The following is a 17,507-nucleotide window of genomic DNA, read 5'->3' on the forward strand; positions in this document are numbered from 1 at the left end:
ATCTCCTAGTACCTACTGCAGCCTACATCCTTCTGAATCTGCTTAGTATATTCATCTCTTGGTCTCCCTCTACGATTTTTACCCTCCACACTGTCCTCCGATACTAATTTTGTGATCCCTCAATGTCTCAGAACATGTCCTACCAACCGATCCCTTCTTCTAGTCAAGTTGTGCCACAAGCTCCTCTTCTCCCCAATTCTATTCAATACCTCCTTATTAGTTATGTGGTCTACCCACCTAATCTTCACCATTCTTCTGTAGCACCACATTTCGAAAGCTTCTATTCTCTTCTTGTCTAAAATTTTTATCGTCCCCGTTTCACTTCCATACATGGCTACACTCCATACAAATACTTTCACAAACGACTTCCTGACACTTAAATCTACACTCGATGTTAACAAATTTTTCTTCTTCAGAAACGCTTCCCTTGCCATTGCCAGTCTACATTTTATATCCTCTCTACTTCGACCATCATCAGTTATTTTGCTCCCCAAATAGCAAAACTCCATTACTACTTTCAGTGTCTCATTTCCTAATCTAATTCCCTCAGCATCACTCGACTTAATTCGACTACATTCTATTATCCTCGTTTTGCATTTGTTGATGTTCATCTTATACCCTCCTTTCAAGACACTGTCCATTCCGTTCAACTGCTCTTCCAAGTCCTTTGCTGTCTCTGACAAAATTACAATGTCATCGGCGAACCTCAAGGTTTTTATTTCTTCTCCATGGATTTTAATTCCTACTCTGAACTTTTCTTTTGTTTCCTTTATTGCTTGCTCAATATACAGATTGAATAACATCGGGGATAGGCTACAACCCTGTCTCACTCCCTTCCCAATCACTGCTTCCCTTTCATACCCCTCGACTGCCATCTCCTTTCTGTACAAATTGTAAATAGCCTTTCGCTCCCTGTATTTTACCCCTGCCACCTTCAGAATTTGAAAGAGAGTATTCCAATCAACATTGTCAAAAGCTTTCTCTAAGTCTACAAATGCTAGAAACGTAGGTTTGCCTTTCCTTAATCTTTCTTCTAAGATAAGTCATAGGGTCAGTATTGCCTCACGTGTTCCAACATTTCTACGGAATCCAAACTGATCTTCCCCGAGGTCGGCTTCTATCAGTTTTTCCATTCATCCGTAAAGAATTCGCGTTAGTATTTTGCTGCTGTGACTTATTAAACTGATAGTTCGGTAATTTTCACATCTGTCAACACCTGCTTTTTTTTGGGATTGGAATTATTATATTCGTCTTTACGTCTGAGGGTATTTCGCCTGTCTCATACATCTTGCTCACCCGATGGTAGAGTTTTGTCAGGACTGGCTCTCCCAAGGCTGTCAGTAGTTCTAATGGAATGCTGTCTACTCCGGGGGCCTTGTTTCGACTCAGGTCTTTCAGTGCTCTGTCAAACTCTTCATGCGGTATCATATCTCCCATTTCATCTTCATTTACATCCTCTTCCATTTCCATAATATTGTCCTCAAGTACATCATCCTTGTATAGACCCTCTATATACTCCTTCCACCTTTCTGCCTTCCCTTCTTTGTTTAGAACTGGGTTTCCATCAAATCTCTTGATATTCATGCAAGTGGTTCTCCTTTCTCCAAAGGTTTCTTTAATTTTCCTATAAGCAGTATCTATCTTACCCCTAGTGAGATAAGCCTCTACATCCTTACATTTGTCTTCTAGCCATCCCTGCTTAGCCATTTTGCACTTCCTGTTGATCTCATTTTTGAGATGTTTGTATTCCTTTTTGCCTGCTTCATTTACTGCATTTTTATATTTCCTCCTTTCATCAATTAAATTCAATATTTCTTCTGTTACCCAAGGGTTTCTACTAGCCCTCGTCTTTTTACCTATTTGATCCTCTGCTGCCTTCACTATTTCATCCCTCAAAGTTACCCATTCTTCTTCTACTGTATTTCTTTCCTCCCTTCCTGTCAATTGTTCCCTTATGCTCTCCCTGAAACTCTGTACAACCTTTGGTTCTGTCAGTTTATCCAGGTCCCATCTCCTTAAATTCCCACCTTTGTGCAGTTTCTTCAGTTTTAATCTACAGTTCATAACCAATAGATTGTGGTCAGAGTCCACATCTGCCCCTGGAAATGTCTTACAATTTAAAACCTGGTTCCTAAATCTCTGTCTTACCATTATATAATCTATCTGATACCTTTTAGTATCTCCAGGGTTCTTCCATGTATACAACCTCCTTTCATGATTCTTAAACCAAGTGTTAGCTATGATTAAGTTATGCTCTGCACAAAATTCTACCAGCTGGCCTTTCTCTTTCATTTCTTAGCCCCAATCCATATTCACCTACTATGTTTCCTTCTCCCTTTTCCTACGCTTGAATTCCAGTCACCCATGACTATTAAATTTTCGTCTCCCTTCACTATTTGAATAATTTCTTTTATCTCCTCATACATTTCATCAATTTCTTTGTCATCTGCAGTGCTAGTTGGCATATAAATTTGTAGTACTGTAGTAGGCGTGGGCTTCGTGTCTATCTTGGCCACAATAATGCATTCACTATGCTGTTTGTAGTATCTTACCTGTACTCCTATTTTTTTATTCATTATTATACCTACTCCTGCATTAACCCTATTTGATTTTGTATTTATAACCCTGTATTCACCTGACCAAAAGTCTTGTTCCTATTTTGACTATTCCTAGCTAATACTTTTGTTATAGGGTGAAATCAGTAACTGCTTTCTAACTTAAATTCTATTGTTGACTTATAAACAAATATAAATTCTGTAATAATTGTAAACATTTGGAAGATGAAATACTACTAATCTTAAAGTACCTATTTGGCTCTATTCGAAAACATGTTAGAAAGCCAGCCCTTCAGTGATTCCAAAGTAATTAACAGTTTTGTCAAAAATAATGTTTGTGAAAAAATATCTGTTAATTTCATCATTTGAACAAATAATTCAGCCTAACTCTTGTAGTAGAAGAAGCGGTTAAAAAGATACAATTTTTTGACGTATTCAGTTAATTTCATGAGTTAAGTTTTAATTGTAATTTCTGTAAATTACACATCAAACAATGTGTAGTTTCAGTGCCTATTATTGTAAGGCTATATAAGGGCCCGATTTTTTGTCCCAGGCTAGTCAGTCCACAGCCAAGTTTCAGACAAGAAACCTGTGTTGGTTAGAACAACAACAATGCTTCAACTTAACTGTGAAATAAGTTTGTCACAATTAGGCTCTGCGTAAAAGCAATGACAGTGTCTGTTCAATTTATTTGAAAGACTGTGAAATGTGTGGTTAGGCTTTTACTGCTCATAGATGTTGAACAGTAAACTATTATAGCAGTATGTGGAAGTTTGTCTGCAACCTATTAATGAGGGTTATCGAAAGTTAAACGATAGTTAACTGGCCAGATTAACTGTGTATATTGGGAGGGGGGAAAGGTTGTGACAATGAAAGTAAAGAACTGTGAAACGCAAATGTGCACCTGTTGGCCACATCATTTATAGCAGTCAATGCTGAACTTCCAAATCCCATTTTTCAGCAGTGTAGCAATGCAGTACATCAACACTGAGAACAACAAACGAAGAAATAAAGCAGGTGAACATCACGTATGGTGCCGCAGGTGAGGACTTTTTATGTGGGCACAATAAACTAGGACTTGCAAACTCTGACAGTGAACTCGAGCAGTTTACAGTAAATTAAATGAAGGGAGTGCAACAGCCAATCAGCGCTTGGGTTTCCTGGCAGCCAGTAGGTGAGCGGGTTCTATGGAAGGAGCCACTGAGTACAGGAGCAGCCAATCAGCATGTCGGTGGACGCAGCTGACCAGGATAAACAAGAAACCTCGCCAAGAGAATTACAACTTGCAGTAGCTGTGCAGACGACAAATCAAGATGACAACTGCAGCTGTGTAGCAGGAGATGAGTGAATAAGAATAAGTTAATTTCATGGCAAAAACTGTTTTATATTAAGTGATACATAATGATTGGCCTTAACAAACATGACAGTGAGATAGAGGAGAATGGATAACATGAGAGTGATGTCCTTGAAAACAAAGCTGTAGAGTTTAAGTTTTAAATGAACAGAAAAACTTAATGGGGACTGGTTCTGTAGATGATAGTGGGTATAAATCAGGTATGAATGTAACTTTGGATGATGGGGATGAAAGTCCTACTGTAGATGGAATGATAAAAGTGTCATATGCATTGCATGGTGATGTGAGTGAAATGGACAGACACAGTACTGAAGTGGATGAGATCATTAAAGTTAAGCAGGAGGAAACTAGTAATGAAAACCACCAAGGGCAAAAGTTTATGGCAGATGGAAAAGTGGAAGTAATGTTAAAGCAAATTATGAGTAGTTTGAGTAGTATTTGTATGAAAGACAACATTAGTAGTATGAAAGAAGACATTAGTAGGGTGGAAAAGAAAATGAATAGCATTAGAAATGACATGGTTAGCTTAAAGGATGAACTGCAGAAAGAAATTAAAAAGGAGATTAAGGTAGTCAGATCTAATCTTTCAGAATTAAATAAGAAGATTGAGGTGGTAGTTAAAGATTGTGATGAAAAGATAAAGAAAGTAGAGCAGAATACTAATGAGAAATTAACATTAATGAGCAGTAAATGTGTAGAAGAGAGAAATAAACTTTGTGATGACTATAGTAGGAGGGTGGAGGCTTCTGGAAAAGAAAAAAAAAGAAAACAGTATAAAGGTGAAGTCAAAGCTGCCAGGAAATTTTGTGCTGAAAATAGGGTTAAACTAGAGAACCAAATCGATCAGATTAAAAATGATTTTGAAATGGAGGTAGAAACCAAGTGTGCAGTGGTGTTAGAGGAAAAACCGCTAAAATTAAATCAAATGTAGATTCAAAATTGACTGAAATGGAGATAAACATGGAAGAGGTACAACACCTAAAGGATAGAGAAAGTGACAGTGGATCTGATTCTGACATTAGTTGTAATAATGATAGCAACGTCAAATCCAGTAGTGATGAGGATGGGGTATTTGAATTTATTATCTATAATGATGGCAATGTGATAAGTAAAAAGGAAGTGTGGTACCCTGTAACAACAAGTGTACAAGGTATACATATTAAGTGTTTACTGGGCAGTGATAGTGATTTGAATGGCACTTCACAGGCATTTTTTGAATCTAGGGTATAGTGGTGATGCATGTTTTTGGAATAAAAATTATTGGTGCTACTGGTAAGCTATCAAAGAGTGTGAAACGAGAAGTACTATTAACTGTGAAATTGGTGGGACAGTTGTTGGAATGCAATTTCTTGGTGATTCAAAATCTCAGCATTGATGTAATATTTGGGACAAATTTCTTGTGTAAATAGCAAGTAGGCGGTTCAACATTCTGTGTTGGATTCATTATGTGACGATAATGCTTACCTCAGCTGTCTGTCTCATTTTTCATGTTTCCTGAGGCAGTGAAACTCTTCTCCTATCCTATCTGTAGTTTACAAGTGAATCAGAAACATTCTGTCTTCAATTTTTATGTAATTTTATACAGTAGGAATATTTTAGAAAAGGTTTCTCCAGTGTTATCTATGTATATATATTATGTTGTGCTAGTGATAAGTAATGGAATCATAAGAGGATGGAAGAAAGTTAATTGGTACCATGGTTAAAGAATTTCCATCAAGAAGGTATGGTAAACTGAAAATGAAAGGGTCAGTATTATGTGGAGAAGGTCCAGATTATCTGAAAACTATAATTAACATCTGAGGTAATCATTGGTGCAGCAGCAGAGGCAATATGCAGTAAAAACCATCTTGAATACTAGATCTTAATATTAACTATGGTATAATAGAAGTGTTTGTGTTCAGAGCAATCAGTATATGGAGATAACTATCCATCTGTGTCATGGTACAGCATTTTCTAACATTAAGGAATTCCAACTTCAAACATAGTTACCTGGAGTAATCTATGGAATGTATAAGCAAAATTTGTATATATATCACCCTTCAGGCTATAATCTTAAGCAATTTGATGGAATACAGTGAAATAATAGTTTTTCTAAGTGACAATTCCATCTGATCAGTAAGGAGTTAAGTTCGCCTTAGCATAAGGCTCTGTTACTGTGGAGTATTTTTCAGTAGAATAAATTTTGTATTGAATAAGCAGAGCAGGTGTTTATTTATTAGTTAATGAAGCAATGATGAAATAATAAAATAATGAATAATGCTAGGGTCTTAATGGTTAGGGAGCCTGTCTCTGCAATAGAGATTTTTTTTTTTAATTTTTGATTTTTTAAAATTTTTTTTTAGAATGCACTCCACTAGTTAACGAGGTAAGAAAGGTAAGTAAAATAATAGAGCTGACAGACATGATTGAGTAATGCAAAAGATGACTGTATACAACAAATGTGGTGTAACTATATTTATCAAATTTGAACTAGGCAACATTGGGTACTGCGTGTATTGTGCAATTCATGACACTGCAGCTGGGAATGAGAGCTTACCAGAAAGAGCAATATTTTAGTGAGGTACAAGTCATAAAATGCTGCACTATTGGATCTATACGTTATCCGAAAACTTCTATTTGTGTTCTGAGGTATTGTGAGCTTAAAGTGGTAATACTGGAACAAAGAACTTTAAGTTTGCTGATTAACTGATAACTGTGGTACTAGACTGATGTGAATATTCTGGCAGGCCAACTATTTGGTAACTTTCGTGATTTTGTGAGGATTTAATCTTCTGGCTGAATGAGGGTAGTGCTCAGAGTTGAATTAAGAAGTGGGGCAATGATTTGGTACAGCTTCCATCCCTTTAATTTTGATCTGAGTAGTAGTTAAGTTATGTGATGGTGACACTAATTTTTTTTCATAATGTAATGATTAGTAAATCTGTGCTACTGCATACAGCTTAAGACCACCAATGTTTCGCAGTTTTTTTTTTTTTTTTTTTTTGGGTGGGGGGGGGGGGGGGGGGAGGCAGCGAGTAATTCTGTCTTGTTTACAAGCCTGTCAATCTCTCAATGTTTCAACAATGCATTGAATAGTAATGTTTATTCCTTCCATAATTAATATATTGTTTCTTGACTTGCTAGAACTTACCTCAATATTGTCATCATATTCACAAGAAAACAAATCTGAACATCCGGAAACTTCACTCTGAAAAAGACAATGTTTTCATAGTTACAATGCTGAAAAACAACATACAATTAGATAATATCGTGAACACTTAAAGACAGTGAATAATAAAACCATGTATATGATTATTACCCCTTACAGAATGTCTGTCTGATACATTGGCGTGTAATAGGTAATCCATAGAGCTACCAAAAAGAAATCTGGTTACGCAGAAAATTTGATATGTGGAGCATTTTAAAATTACATCTTACTCTCATGCAGAAACAGTGACATATGATGGAAATGTGGCAAATTTTATATATTTCTGTAGCTGACAACATGCAAAAAATTATGGAACTAATGCAGAAATATGTAAATTGCAATCAAGGAACAAAATGAATGTCACATACAGTGAATTAGAAACAGCTTTTACACTGGAAAGATAGATGTGCTGTAGCAGCAAATAGAATAGTTTGATATGTCACTTCACAGGGTTCTGATGAAAGAAGCACCCCCATCTTTGAGGTTATGCACACATCCCCATCCCCTACAGAGTGTGTAAGATAAGTATATCAATTTACAAAAATTCATACCACTACCGTCAACTGCACTTGGCAATAATGTGTTAATGACACACATGTTCATGTTGTAACAAGTGGATATACGAGTCACAGTGCTACAAGTCACTTGGCATTGTAATGATGTACAACAATAACCTGTCAGCAACCATGCCACCCACAACCATCCTACCACTGTTGGATGCAAAGCCACAACCAACACAGGTGCCTCTGCTCATCATGTGCCCCACAGCAAAGAGATTAATGTGGGTAGCACACTGAAACGGATACTGGTTACCTAGGCTGTGGTATCCACCGGTACACACCAATGGGAGGATAAGAATACCTTGAAAACCGCAAGAGGCACTGGATATAGCTTGTCAATAGAACTCCATTCAGTTAATTACTGGAGGTACTCTCATGTATATAGGAAATGTTCATCTGGGTGATATGGGGCCCCTGATACATCTGCCATCATCTATCACCAACAAACAATAGGACACAAGACCTAAATCTTATTGAGCATATGTACGACATCATCATATATCAATATCAATAAGTGTGCACCTTGGACCTGGTTATACCAACGCCTGCAAGATGTTAGTGGCAGCTGACTGGTTATGAATTATACTCTCTTACACTTTTGATATGTCTGCCTCTGTAGCTGAGTGGTCAGCACAGCTGAGCACCATACTGATTCTCAGTACTGCCTGAGATTTTTTCCTTAGTGGGAGGACTGGTACGAGATGCACTCAGCCTCATGAGCCCAACTGAGGAGCAAGTCAATGGTCGAGAAACCCAACAACAACAACCCAGAGAGAGGTGTGCTGATCACATGCCCTTCTATACTGCATGTAATGATGCCATTGGCAGAGGATGACAAAATAGTCATTTGGACCTGACAGGTCCATCCAGGGCCAGAATTTGGAGCTTTAACTCACCTTTACACCTTTGGTATCTTGTGAAGTCCATGTGATGATGTGTTTCCACCATGGTCAGATCAATATGGTGATGTTTATGCTACTAGGTATGTGTCAATAATTCAACCACTCATGAGTACTTACACACTGTAAAATATCCTAAATTTCCCACATATACTTCTAACATCAACTGAAGTGGAATGGTAGGCATGCATATCACTGTCTGATCTCTGTTATCGGAGTAATAAATGAATATTTTGTGATACCAGTTCATTATAGAAACAAGTGCACTAATTTCAATGTTTCATAAGCTTCCTGTTCATTGTTTATAAGTAAATCAATAACGTCAACCATAATCATTCATATTACACATCACCTGCAAAACAGTGTAAAGACAGGATATAGAATTACACTAAAAGTAGAAGCTAACATGAGACAAACTTTTGAAGTTTTGAGAATGATGAAGAATATAGTCCACTGATGCAATCACAAGAAAGAAAATCAACAGCAACTTCTAGTCAGATCTTATTCTTTCAGCAACATGTAACTCTTAGAAGCAATGGACAGATGTCACTGTAGTCTCCATGCTTTGACTACTCAATGAAAACCTCGATAGAATGCAGTTGTAAACCAGAAGTATAACTCAATTTTTATGTTAGTTACTAAAGTCAGATGACAATTTGGTTTTTTAGTGATTTTAGTGATTTCACAGAGGAGAAATGTAATATGTATAATAAAATAAAAACACAGAATTTAAGAAATCCTCATTGTGTTCGTATAGATGGTGCCTCTGACATTTCTTCAGCTTTTGAAGTTGATGAAGATCTCATGGTGACAAACTAAAGTTGGATCCCTCATGAAACTGAAATGTGGCTTTTTATTTTTACACCTTCTATTTATCCTCCTGTGCTTTGTTCTGAGAGTTTACCCTGACACTAAGAGTATGCTATGTATTTTTAATCTGTAAAGATATTTCAGACATACAGACAGTTTCTGAAATGTCTACCTGCCCATCTAACATTTTGTGTAACATTTTGAACACTTATCGCTCACCAGGCTGATATACCTTCAAACAAAACAAAAATGACAAGCTTAATGGCTTTCGCTAAACCTATTATATCCTTAAAGAAATAGTTATAAACTACAAAGGTCCCCCCTCCTCTTTTAGTCAAATCACCATAAATAAAATATATATCACAGATAACACTTGCATGAAAACAGAAAACTAGCAAACTTGTTTGTGTTTCAGAAACTGTACCTTAATAACAACATCCCCAGTGCTCGACGCAAAACTTTCAGTAGTGGCATTTTCAGTAGTTCTTGTATCACTTTGTGGATGTGGCGTTTCAGTTGACTGGGTGCTATTCTGGAAAGAAAGAAAATTATATATTATTTTGTTCAAATGAAATCTGACTTTGTCCACAATCGTAATTCCTGTCCAGCAAACTAACTGATATAGTGATCATATCATAAGTTCAGTTTCCCAAAACGAGATTGATATTAATTACACTTATGATGATATTCACAGTACCATTCTATCACTCTTCAAATCACAACATCCTGGTCATCCCAAACATTCTTACTTAAATACTTAAATCATTTGTTTGACATTATGGGTTATACCCATAGTCACTGAGTGAACTATTTTATCAGAGAGAGAGAGAGAGAGAGAGAGAGAGAGAGAGAGAGAGAGAGAGAGAGAGAAAATGATATTAATCAACAATCAACAAGCTTTCTCATTTCAGTACAGGGCTACTAGGTCACAACTGCAAACTTAAGTGCAGCATGCATTTATTTCATTTTCATTTCTGCACCTTCCTCCTTCCCTCATATCTGTTATTATTTTCTCAGTTTTTCATATTTATTAAAGTTCTAGTTTTTATTTCAGCTTTGTATTCTGCATCTTCTTTTTCTTCATTCACTGCTCTCCCACAGTCTCCATAATTTTTCTTTCCTGTATTTATATTACCACCGACATTTCTTTCAAATATATTTGTATTTTCAATAAACCTGTCTGTTGCCTCTGATTAACTGACCTTTCCTGCCTACCACACCAGAGTCCCAAGGTTTCATATCCTGTCTATTGTCAACAATCATGTTACATTTATAGCCTGTCTATTACCAGTAATTATGTTTTATTGCTCTCTTATTCTGTTTTGTCAGATTTTCCATGCCCTGTGTCTGAGAATGGGTTTTCTCTTTAATCCCCAAAAAACCTCATCAGGAAAATCCTTTCCAGCATGTGAGGTACATATAGCATCCACCTACCATATACTAACATTCATATGTAAATAGCTGTAAAATCAGTGTTTCATATCTAAGTATATTATTAAAATAAATCTCAAAATAGTGTAGCTTTGTTGTATAAAAGTAACTGCAGCACCATGACAATGTGCCAAGTGACTTAACACTGTTATGTTGCAGCCTCACTCCTGAGTTAGTCACCGAATCTAGATGGGTTGCAGTGCTTTGCATTAGTACACAAAATGATATCACTGTTGTGTCACAATGATTATGGCCATTACTCTGGCTACATGTAGAATGGCACATGGTTAAAGGAGTTCATATGAAAAACTTCAACCATAAATAAATGTACACATTTTTGGTAAGGAGTGTTAGACAGTACTAAAGAATACTTCAGCTTGAATTTTTCATCACAACTATCATCTTTATAACATCCCAATGATGGGCGGAGAGGTGGGGGCCCGTCACAAATACACTACTGCTCATTACAATTTAACTGCCAGGAACGATAGCAAATAATGAAATTTTACCTATTGTGTGTATACAATACAGAGGGAAGGATACATGATTAGGTTTGTAGATGATATGGAGGTATACAGGGAACAAAATTTAGTACACCAAGTTGCCAACTCTTAACTTGGCTGGGCACTAAGTCAAAGTGAGCTTGTATGACATAAGAGTATGTCACTGCATGCAGCTTCAGCTCCAAGCCAGATACCATCAACCTCCGTGCCAGTCTCTCAACAGTCCTTGACCAAATGTTTTCATTGCATGAGAAATCACAAGAATGTGCTGGCCAGAGCCTGAGGCCCTCTGTATAACGGGAAATCATGAAAAAAGTGGGCCAATTGTTATCTTATTTTATCTCAATGAAAGATCATGGCATGGACACATCGAAGATCAGGCACAGCCACTAGCCTTAACACATCGGGAATGTAGTTCCCACTGTCCAAATTACTGGCCATGCGAATCAGAACCAGAAGTGATCATGTTGCATATTCAATGACACCTCATTCCATCACACCACCTGTGAGACAAACACAATCTGGCAACTTTCATTCTTCTTGGAGTCCCCACACATTGAATATGCCCACTGTGAGGCTATATACAGAACTGGAACTCATCTGAAAAGACAATGTGGTGCCATTTCTGTGTTATGTGTTCTTATTGGATGCACCAGTTTTGACACACCTCTCTCTGCTGCAACAATAGTCACTGTGCTGGCATCTCATGGTATTCAGACATCATTACACTGTTCATCTCGATACCTATCTTCATGTAAACAGACCCATTTCCTGATTCATGCTACATGACGTGGCTGTATGGCCAAGTGTGTGTGTGTGTGTGTGTGTGTGTGTGTGTGTGTGTGTGTGTGTCTCATTTAGATCATTTAACATTCATATCAGATGGAAGATTTAAGAAGATGAAAGAATACTTCCCTGTACAGGAACAAACGATAGTTCGTGAGTCATCATCACAGGACCTACACATTTTAAGAGTGTGACATAATGATCAAAGAGCTATCAGTGGAACCTGTTGATGGCATCTTTATAGAAGCATTTACAAATTGGTGGTTTGTCTATTTTTAAAAATCTTGTCTCTCTGAATCAAATATGGGAAAAGTTTCTACGGAACATAAAATTTCTTTTTCCTCTTCCAAATGGGTGAGTTTTGAGTATTATACACATTATCCTGGACAAGGGAAAACAGAGCTGTTCATTAATGGTGCTCCCACAAAAACATTTCAGCTCCTTTACAGTTTCAATAAGGATCCTATACTTCCCAATGAGTTAGCACATCCTGAAAAACAGGTGCCCATCAATGTCAAAAAAATATGAGACATACTGAAAGTAAAAAGGTATATCCACCAAAGTATATGGAATTTTATGAGCAACTGCAAGAATAGCCAACAGTACAGGAACGAACTATGATGATGTGAATGAAAATGCAAGAATAGCTGACAGCATAGGAACAAACTATGATGATGTGAATGAAATAGTAATAGTCTCATTTGAGTTTGCAGTTCACCATATTGATTGAATTTTAATAAAATCAACATGCATGTCCAAGTATAGGTTTCATTTAAGGTAATACATAGTTGTTAACTGCAAAAAGTTATGAGTCAGAAAATTTTATATTAAACTACATATAACAAAACAAAAATACACAATGCTAAGCAGTCCTTAAAGACTCAAAAACCAATGATATTGTAACAGTAATAAATACACAGATGGTTTACACTGTAGGAAGTTTGTGCATTCTCCTGCAAAACTTTACTTTTGGGACTCATGAACTTTTTGAGATGACGAATCCAATTGAAGGATCCCGATCAAAGTGAGTAGCAATATTGTAGAACAATAAACCTCAGTCTCTTGGGGTGCGATCCTCCGGCTATCTAATTTTGAAACATGCTGGTAGATATTTCTCCTTCTTAAGGCACAACACTATTTTTAATCAAGCTATACTCAAATATAACTCCTGAATAAAAACCTCAGTGTGTGATCTTTCCCTGGTAGACATTTCTCCTTCTTAAGGCATAACACTTTTTTGATACAAACTGTATTTAAATGTAACTTCTGATTGAGAGAGCCTAAATACAGGATTTAGATAGCATAATTCCTTACCAGTTTATTTGGTTGTGGTGAAATTAGCATATCCAGGTAGATTAGATTAGATTAATACTAGTTCCATGGACCATGAATACAATATTTCGTAATGATGTGGAACGAGTCAAATTTTCCAATACATGACATAATTAAGTTAATTTAACAACATACTTCAGTTAATATAACAACTTTTTTTTATCTAAAAATTCCTCTATGGAGTAGGAGTTGTCATTCAGAAATTCTTTTAATTTCTTCTTAAATACTTGTTGGTTATCTGTCAGACTTTTGATACTATTTGGTAAGTGACCAAAGACTTTAGTGCCAGTATAATTCACCCCTTTCTGTGCCAAAGTTAGATTTAATCTTGAATAGTGAAGATCATCCTTTCTCCTAGTATTGTAGTTATGCACACTGCTATTACTTTTGAATTGGGTTTGGTTGTTAATAACAAATTTCATAAGAGTGTATATATACTGAGAAGCTACTGTGATCCTTAAATAAATGTCTGCAGGATGATCTTGGGTAGCACACTTTGTGTACATTTAACATCTGTTGCTGATCATCTTCACTATGCTGTAATTGTAAAGGACATCTGTGTAGATAGTGGAACCATTAGTTCTGTGCCATATTGAGTTTCTGTCATTGTCTCTTAGATCAATATTATCTTTAATTGAGTACAACAAAGTAATACTGTGATAAGAAGAGGCAAAAGTAAATAATTAGCCTTTATTCCATAGTTTAACCTCCACTGGTATTCAGCATGTATGTTGCACATATTTCCTCCCCCCCCCCTCCCCCCTGTGTAAACCTCTTCCTCCCAGGTCTCTCTGTGCACCTCATCCTCGTACCCCCACTGCATCTGTCCATTTCCTCCTCTCCACTCTCTCTGACTCTTCATTTCCTCCTCTCTTTGTCCATCCCCTCCACCTACTCTCTCTGGCTCCCTCTGCCCATATCCACCCTCCCCCCCCCCCACTAACTGTCCATCTCTCCCTGCCCCTCTCTACATGTCCACATCTCCACTGCCCCCTCTCTCTGTCCATTTCCTCCTCTCCCCCATCTCTCTTGTCCAACTCCTCCTCTTCCCCTCTCTCTCTGCCAAACACCTCCTGCCCCCCCCACCCTTCTCTCTCTCTGCCCATCTCCCTTTGTCCCATCTCTCTTTCCATCACCTCCTGCACCTCTCTCTGTCCATCCCGTCCTCTATCCACCTCAATCTTCCCCCACCTGTGTCCATTATACAGCTGGCCGATACTACCACACTACGCCTGTCATGCATAGGAGCCCACATATCAGGGGCTTGAAAACGAACTCACGCATAGGCTGCCATGCAAAGCAGATAGATAAAGCAGGCCGATACTACTCAACGTAACATGCCTTTTGTGCAGGGCAGCCTATATGTTGGAGGCTGGAAAATTGTTCCTTGCTCCTGACTGTAGGCTGCCTTACGAAACAGGCTGAAAGGCACAGTGATAATATTCCCACACAATGCACCTGTTGTGCAGGGTAACATAAATGGCAGGGGCCATCTAAAACAAAACACAATGCTTCTTTCCATATCTGTGCTCCTACTGGGGCTAGGATGTTATAAGATCTCTAGTGCTGATACTCAAGAAGTTTGCTGTTTACGTAGTAAATTTGGTTGGAATTGACTCAGAAATTTAGGAGGAAATGCTAGACACACATACACATATACATACATACAGCTCTCTTATCTACCCATCACCTCCTTGTCTTCCCATCTGTCCATCTCATTCCCCACCCTATCTCTTCCTGTCACTCTCCTCCTTCCCTCCCTCTCTGCCTGTAAATCTCTTCCTACTGCCTCTCTTCCTACTCGTCTGCTCCCAACCCCCCATCTCCCCCTAACCATTCCCTCCGCCCCCCCCCCCCCTGCCCCACTTACTCAATCTCCTCTATTCAACCTTTTGCCATGCATGCTCATCTGCATGAACTGTCCCTGCAAAAAGAGGTCAATAAAGCAGGCTGATACCACTCCCACAACACATGTCTCGTGTTGCACACCTATATGCCAAGGGCTCGCCACCCGTGATGAGTAGGTTACCTTGAAAAGCAGGCCAACATGACTCCAACACAACACACTTGATGCAATGTGCAGTCTACACATCAGGAACTGGAGAACCATTTCTTCCCCTTGACGTGTAGGCTGCACTGCAATGTAGGTTGATAATGCAGGTTATTATTATTCCCTCACAACACATCTGTTGTGCAGTGCAAGTCAGTATGGCAGGAGCTTAAAAACACATGTCTGCATCTTCATAAGTATTGGTGTTAGAGCATTAGAAACCTCACTAAGCTGGTCCTCTTGGTGCAAAAAGTTCGTGTGTCAAATCTGACCCACTTCGTCCATGGGCATGGGTGGAGTTCCCACATATACTTACATATTCTCAGGTACATTCATTAAGAGAAGCTCTTACCAACACATGCATAAGCTTAATACATATGCTGGCCTATTTCTGGCAGTTTTGTGTGTGTACACATTCAACAGATCAATTGCACCTTCACCGGATTCTCCTTCTCGGTCGATACCAATCTCCCCCCCCCCCCCCCCTCTCCAAACACATAGTCCATCCCCTCCTTTTCTCCCTCCTGCTGTCTGTCCCTCTCCTCCCACTCCTACTCTACCTATTTGTCCATCACCTCTTCACCCTTCTCCCTACCCATCCCCTCCCCTCATTGCTCTCTCCCTATCCATTTCTGCCTTCCTATCTCTGTGCCCCCTTCCTATCACCTCTCTTTGTCCATCCCCTCTCACTGTCCATTGCCTCCTGCTCCCATTCATCCCATCCATCCCCTGTTGCCACACTCTCTCTCTGTCCATCCTCTCCATCCAATTCAACAATACCCCAGCCATGCCCATCTGAAGGTGTAGCCCCTGAAAAACAGGTCAATAAAGCAGGCCTGTATAAATCGAACACTACAGGGCAGTCACGCAGGGCAGCCTACATGCTGGGGAAAAAAAAACTGTTTTTGTTAAAAATGAAACTCCTCCAGTTGTACTTAAGATTTTATATTTATTTGGCTACTAGTTTTGACATTGCATCTACGCCATCTTCAGGCCCGTACACTTTGATGAAATCAATTGTGTGTGGCTCAGTGCTAGAAATCCGCGGTGAGACCAACATGTGCTCCACATGGATGGCAGGCTGGCAGTTATATGTGACCCCTGATACATCTAGATATGACTTTGACAGGTGACACATATGTAAGCATCCTGTCTGATCACCTGCATCCATTCTGATAGACTTGGGCAGTTCTGGCAGCGCAATGTCACACCCCACACATCCAGAATTGCTACAGAGTTGCTCCAGGAACACTCTTCCGAGTTAAAACAGTTCCACTGGCCACCAAACCCCTGAGACATAAACATTATTAAGCACTTTCAACATTCTGGAGGGCCCTACACGACATTAGGCAGGTGTACCGGCTTCTCTGGCTCTTCAATGTATATGTGGCATGTAGCAGAGTGATATCACTCACCAGCTCATACATCATGGCACCTGGGAACAGTACGTCTAATATTGAATGTAACCTTACATGCCATATGTTGTGTCTGCATTTCATATCTATATCAATTTCTGACAACTACTGGTGGATTGTGGAGTTTAAGTTTGGGACACAAGGATAGTTGGAGTGGAGTACCATCACACAAGTGCAGTTGTGGCACTTGGGGAGGGGGGGGGGGGGCAGAGAGGGAGGAAAATACACACACACACACACACACACACACACACACACACACACACACACACACATTGTATGTATGTACGGCCTTGCCGCATTGGTAACACCAGTTCCCGTCAGATCACCGAAGTAGCACTGGGATGAGTGACCATCCACTCTGCCGACCGCTGTTGGCCAGCGGGCTACACTGAGCCCTTGTGAGGCAAAATGAGGAGCTACTTGTTTGAGAAGTAGCAGCTCTGGTCTCGGAAACTGACATACGAACAGGAGAACGGTGTGCTGACCACATGCCCCTCCATATCCGCATCTAGTGATGCCTGTGGGATGAGGATGACATGGTGGCTGGTCAGTACCATTTGGCATCTCCTTTCATACCCCTTATTGATTCCAACCTAATGTGGCACACAAACAACACACTGCA

General features: G+C 38.9%; 1 protein-coding gene across 4 annotated transcripts in view; it reads right to left on the reverse strand.

The window, feature by feature from the left end:
• LOC126175965 (pericentriolar material 1 protein-like) overlaps positions 1 to 17,507 on the reverse strand; it is a 405,228-nt gene that overhangs the window by 169,150 nt on the left and 218,571 nt on the right. For all 4 annotated transcript variants that reach the window (XM_049923056.1, XM_049923053.1, XM_049923054.1 and 1 more), the window contains 2 exons: positions 9,790 to 9,897; positions 7,040 to 7,096 (listed from right to left, as the gene is read on the reverse strand). In XM_049923056.1, coding sequence (XP_049779013.1) covers positions 7,040 to 7,096; positions 9,790 to 9,897 — 165 coding nt within the window. The remainder of the gene's footprint in view (positions 1 to 7,039; positions 7,097 to 9,789; positions 9,898 to 17,507) is intronic.

Source organism: Schistocerca cancellata, chromosome 3 (genome assembly GCF_023864275.1).
Source record: "Schistocerca cancellata isolate TAMUIC-IGC-003103 chromosome 3, iqSchCanc2.1, whole genome shotgun sequence".
Taxonomy (NCBI): Eukaryota; Metazoa; Arthropoda; class Insecta; order Orthoptera; family Acrididae; genus Schistocerca; species Schistocerca cancellata.